The sequence below is a fragment of the Archocentrus centrarchus genome, chromosome 21 (assembly GCF_007364275.1).
Source record: "Archocentrus centrarchus isolate MPI-CPG fArcCen1 chromosome 21, fArcCen1, whole genome shotgun sequence".
NCBI lineage: Eukaryota > Metazoa > Chordata > Actinopteri > Cichliformes > Cichlidae > Archocentrus > Archocentrus centrarchus.
The window spans coordinates 23,267,296-23,273,355 of NC_044366.1; the positions used below are offsets into that span (position 1 = coordinate 23,267,296).

General features: G+C 39.1%; 1 protein-coding gene across 3 annotated transcripts in view; it reads left to right on the forward strand.

The window, feature by feature from the left end:
• arhgef7a (Rho guanine nucleotide exchange factor (GEF) 7a) overlaps nt 1–5,730 on the forward strand; it is a 32,876-nt gene extending 27,146 nt beyond the window's left edge. For 2 of the 3 annotated variants that reach the window (XM_030757895.1, XM_030757893.1), the window contains 3 exons: nt 1,236–1,335; nt 4,649–4,703; nt 4,870–5,730. In XM_030757895.1, the coding sequence (XP_030613755.1) occupies nt 1,236–1,335; nt 4,649–4,703; nt 4,870–4,992 (278 nt within the window). In that variant the 3' untranslated portion in view covers nt 4,993–5,730. The remainder of the gene's footprint in view (nt 1–1,235; nt 1,336–4,648; nt 4,704–4,869) is intronic. The other variant, XM_030757894.1, reaches the window with a different exon arrangement.
• The last annotated feature ends 330 nt before the right edge of the window (nt 5,731–6,060 follow it).

The window sequence follows — 6,060 nt, forward strand, 5'->3', positions numbered from 1 at the left end:
GACATCATCTTACAGTAAGCAATGTGAGTGACATAGAATATATTGGTCCATGTTACAGTTCTTGATTTCTTTTTTTTTTTTTTTCCTTTCTTGTATTTATTATTTGGTATAAAGGCTCTTTTTTTTTTTTTTTTTAATATATTTATATTTTATTCTGTATGTCAATGTTTACAAAATGATCCCCGGAAGAATCATTTGTTTTCTTTTTGATATTTTCTCGGTCTGTATCAGAGTTTACACAGAAATAATAACATGAAGTGTTTGAATTATTTTGCACAATCATGTAACGGGCCAGTGGGTGGGGTGGGGGGGTTGAATCTGTTCAATTCTGTACTTTTTGTCGTCTGCCTAGAGTGTGTAAGATATAATCCTAAAGGTAGACTTAAGTATTCAGTGTTACTGTAAAGTAAATGCTCATTCGTAGTGTAAATGCTCACCTTCTGTGTTTTGATAGCACTGAGGGTTTAAAAAAAAAAACAATAAGAGATCACGATTATACAGGAACATTTCTATGTGAACTACTCATTCGAGCTCAGAATACCGTCAGAGTGGACTTGAAATATAAAGAGCACATAGTGTCCCTTTCTGTAAATACTAGTTGTCTTGGAGCAAGAAAAAAGAATCCATTCAACCTTCTATGAATATTTGAGCTAAGAATATCACTGTCCTTATATCATGTGCTATACTTTGTGACAGGTGTATTCTGTGGTTTAAGAAACTAAGTCAAACTGTGGGACAGGCAGGGTGACGAGACCAACTGTCTTTAACCAACATTGTCCTCTGTGTGCTCAAATGTTGTACTCAGTTCACACATGTGGCCATGTCTTATCTGCAAACGGCGCCTTCAGTGTATTTGTTCTACACTGCTGAAGTGTTCAAGTCCCAAAAGCTGTATTGAGTTTTGAATAAATCTGTCATTTGATAGACACTGACTTTCTGGTGTTTTTGTTTAACAAGTATCGCAAATGGTCAAACAACTTTGTTTTTTTTGTTGTTGTTTTTTTGCCTCTCGTTTGCTTTCTCTATCCTCTGTGTCTTGTTTTGGCTGGTAACTGGTCTGTGCACGACTAACACCCAACTGCAACCAAGTGTGTGTGTGTGTTTGCTTCTCTTGGACACTGTCATTCTAATAAAATTCAGACTTTGGTCTTAAAACCAAAGATGACTCTGACTTATTGTACTCTGTGAAGCAATCAAAAGTACCAGTTGTTGAGCGCTCTTCTGTTTTGAAACAGGGCCGCGAAAGGAAACGGGACTGCATGTGATCGTTCCTGGTGAGGAGAAAGTGCTTTTGGAGGATCCTAGTCGCAACGGACAAAGTGCTTTGGAGGAAAAGTAAGATGATGGATGAATCCCTTTTTCATGCTTCTTCCTTGCCTTGAGTTACTGTCTTTAAATTCTGTAAATCTCATCCCAACAATTGCTTATTCTGCTTCCACATCCTGTGTGTGGTGCTTAGCTTCAATCCCATTCATTCCTGCCTAAAATCCTTGCTTGTACATGTATGCACTCCACATTTTTTAAAGGTTTGGTCATTTTTCCAAAAATACTGCACGTTGCATGTTGACGCAAACATTACTCATACAGGAGTAAAAAAGTACTTTTATTTGGGACCATTTTCATTTGCATCAGTATGCCAGGTATGGCTCAACAGCTCCAAACATTTGGCTGATTTTCACCTTTGGGGTAATCTCCTTAGGCAGCGCTACACTGATCTTGCTGTTGAGCTCACCTTTCAATGTGTGCTAAGTTGGTTTCAGAGGACAAAGTTAAAGGGAGACAAGTAAAGTTGGTGGTAAGCTTAAAACAAAACAAAAAATAGAAAAACAAAGTCATTTCAAATATGCTGAAGTCATGGTAAAAAAGGAAGTACATCTCCTTTCGTTTCTAATATTTTACATAGACGCAATAAAAAAAAGTCATCTAGTTCTCACGAGGTCTTAAAATGAGGTAAATACAAACTCATATGAACAACAGCACATGACACATTACACCATGCCATTTTTTTATTTAACAAAAACAACTAAAATGCAGAAGCAGTGTGTGAAAAGTTAAGTATGACCCATGAATCAGTAGTTTGTAGAACCACCTTTAGCAGCAATAACTTATCCGTCTCTCACATCATTGTGGAGGAATTTTGTCCCACGCTTCTTCAGTTCATCGAGGTTTGCAGGCATTAATTCATGCACAGCTCTCTTAAGGTCCCACCTCAGCTTTTCAATCAGACTGCGGTCTGGACTTTGACTGGTTCATTGCGACACCTTGATTCTTTTCTAGATTTGCTGCTGTGCTTGGGATCGTTGTCCTGTTGGACAGTTCAGCCAAGTGTTGGCCGTCAGATAGATGGCCTCACATTTGACTCTAGAATACCACAGGTTTCTGTAAGAGCGTACGTAGGCTGCCATGACAGACTGCTACTTCCGCTGTACGGTTTTATACTTCCGGTTACCCAAAGAGTTAATGACTAAATTGTGTTACTTTGTGCTGTAACGGGCGGCTTTATTAGTTGGAAGATGAGCACGGGTTCAACTTGTGCTGTTGTCAGTTGTCACTACGTCAGTCTGTACATTTTTTTCAAATTATTTTATTCTGTAAATTTGTTCTTTTTCCCCAAAATTATACTACCCAGTTGCGCATCCTATTACTGTATTTTTTTTCCTTTATGTTTTAAGTTTTCCTTTAATGTACAACCTCTTATATTTTTACGTTATTTTATTTATAGTTTGACACTACAGCATACAGCCTACACAAAGCTTTAACAATGCGTGCCTTCCACATGTAAACACGTAGCAGTTAGCAAGATGACAGCTGCGTGTCTTCTCGATCACAGCCTTCGGCCAGTCCCGTGTTTCTGTTTCAGTGATATCCAGATAAGTGATATAGCTTTACAGAATAGCTGCCGCATCACTACATGATTTCCCTAATCGGCGATACAGGAACAGCTGACCATCTCCACCACTCCACTTTCCCTTAGCATAACCCATGCTAAGTGCTTAGCTTGGCCAATGCTCTGGCTCGGCTCTACAGCTGCTTTAAGGAAAACAACGTTGCCTTATTTGTTCAGCATTACTTTATTGATTTTATTGCTTTGAAGGTAATCTGGTGCTCTTACAATTACGTGATTTCTCGCCATCAACACCTTCGGAAAAAACAAGGTAATTGATAATGTCGATGTAGCTGACTTCAGGCCATAATTTCATGTCATTTACCCAGTCAGTGAGAAGTGACGCATGAGGCACTGTTACTGAATTGTCCTCGCTGCTTTTTAAAACAGCCTTACAATGTATCCATGCCCGATGTGGTACCATTTACGCCAGGTAAAAGAAACTGCAGTGTCAAAATGTTTAAATAAACGGAAAGTAAATGAACGGAAGTAAACTACCGGCTTCCGCTATGAATTAGGGGTAATGGCGCAAAGTCAGGAGTACTGTGGATACAGAGGAGTTCATAGTCGACTCAGTGACTGTAAGGTGCCTGGTTCCCGTGACTGCAAAACAAGCCCAAATCATCACCCCTCCACACCGTACTTTGCAGTTGGTACGAGATGTTTGTGCTGATATGCTGTGTTTGGTCCTGTGATCTTGACCTCAAAGTCAAGGTCAGAGATCAATTTTTTTGAAAAGCTTGTGAACGTGATAACTCGAGAACAATATCACCTAGAATTTTCAAATTCATACTGTAGATGCATTATATTTATATATATTTAGCATTTCTTATTCCTTGTTCTTACTTAGTCATTTGCTTTTGAATTGATATGGTGAATAAAGTCAGTGAGGCTCATATACACCCCATTAAGATCTACTGAGAGCTGGTGATTATGTGTTCAAGAACTTCTGCTTCCAGGGGAGTCGTGCCACGAAAGATTCTACTGCCAGAAGGCTGAGGGGTAACACTGGTGGCTGAAAGTATTTGTGGCCAAATATCTCCACTTTGGTCTCCTCTTTCCAAAACATTGCTGCAGAAGTCTTGTTTACTTCAAATGGAATTTTGTAAACCTAAGTCATGCTACCATTTTCTTTTCAGACAGAAAAGGCTTTCTCCTGGCAACTCCTCCAAACAAGGGACATACTTGTTCAGTGCTTTCATGAACCTTAACATTAAACATATTGAGGCCTATAGTGTCTTAGATGCAGCTCTAGGTTTTTTACACTTTCTCTAAGCATTGCACGGTTTGACCTTTGGATGAATACATTTGCTGGGACGTCCACTCCTGATTGGCAGCTGTCTTGAATGTTTTTTTTCACTGTATAATGATGGACTTCAAATTGTTTGGAAACGACTATATAACCTTTTCCAGATTGTTACTATTTCAAGATAATTTCTGATGTCTTTCCTCCTTGGGATTGTGTTAACACACACCTGAATGCTCTAGACCAGGAAACTGCCACAACCTCTGCTTTAATAGAGGTGGTTACATTCACTGAGGAACTGTCAATCAAGTGCCTTTGGTTAGCACCTTGTTGCTACTTACCCTCTTAATTCCTATGGACGCAGTAAGGCTGTACCTAGTTTTTCACACACTGCTTCTGCATTTTGGCTTCATATGTTTAAATAAATAATGGCAATGTGTCATATGTTGTGTTGTGGTTCATAAACGAAGCTGCTTCTATTTGATGTAATTGTATGTGTATACATTCTTTTTTTATAGGAGCCTGGTAGATGTGGTATATGCCCTCAGGGATGAGGTTCAAGAGCTGAAACAGGTGAATTTGTGGGATGTGTCATGGTGACTCATGACACATCCCACTGTGTGTTTATGAAACGACAAAAGTCAAATAAATACTTTGGTAATCCCTCTTTTATTATAATTTAACAATAACGTCTTTAAATTTGTTTTAAAATGTATTTCATGATTGTTTTCCAACACAGGATAATAAAAAGATGAAGAGGTCACTGGAGGAAGAGCAGAGGGCACGGAAGGATCTAGAAAAACTCGTTAGGAACATGTTGAAAAGCATTAATGACCCAGCATGGGATGAGACAAACCTGTGAGACTCATGTGAACACCCATGTGACGCTTTTAGAGTCAAAGAGCTTGCATAATACATGTGCACTTGCTTGCACTGTTTGAAATACAGTCACATTCATAAGCTGAGTTGTGTGAGAGTAAAAGGGCATTTTGAGGCAGGTAATTGTGCACTTGTTTGAGATAGATCCATGTGTGCACTTTAAGTGCCATTCAGCTTAATAGACAGGCCTTACTGAGATGAAATGCTGAACTGTTCCACAATAACATTCCTTTAACACCGAGCGAGGGTGAATGAATCATGCTGAAACATCCAGCATCAATGTCTGTGGCTGTGTTCAAGAAGCTGGAGGCCAACTGAGAGAGTTACTCTCCTTCTGTTTACAATCATTTAACAGCACCACTATCCTGTGTACAGAATGGTACTATAATGGTGTTAATGGTCAAAAGGCTTTGACAAGTCTGAACTTGAACAAAGCCATTTCATAACCTCTTATTTTATTTCATTTTTTATTAAATGATTTTTGCAGGGTATCCTCCTCAGACACAGGCTAAGCCTGATGTTTTTAGCCTTTAGCAAAGCTTGTGCCAGGAAACTCTTTTATGTCTGTTTTTAATACCTTTTATTTTGTTTGACAACTTTACAGTTTCATTTTTTCTTTTGTATCCTAAGAGAACTGTACAGATATTAAAGTTGTACTGTATATTGTAAATACTGCTAAAAGATGAGCCTTTGCCCGTTGGGATAAATAAATGTGTTCTCAGAAGAATGTCTTTGAATGCTGTGGCTAAATTTGCCCTATTGGTATTAATTATTAAGAAAGGAATACATACACACACACACACACACACACACACACACAGACACACTTGTCTACAGGCTGGGCTGGTGAAATGTCTACCTTGAAACAAACTTAATAATCTTAATTTCTATTTGGACTTTTAGTTTAGGAAGTTTTTTTTTTTAATATCTCTAGGCTGGCCTGGGAACGCCTTTGGTCCTCCTGGATGAGCTGGAGGAGGTGGCTGGGGAGAGGGAGGTCTGGTCTTCTCTGCTTAGGCTGCTACCCCCGCGACCCGGCTCTGGATAAGCG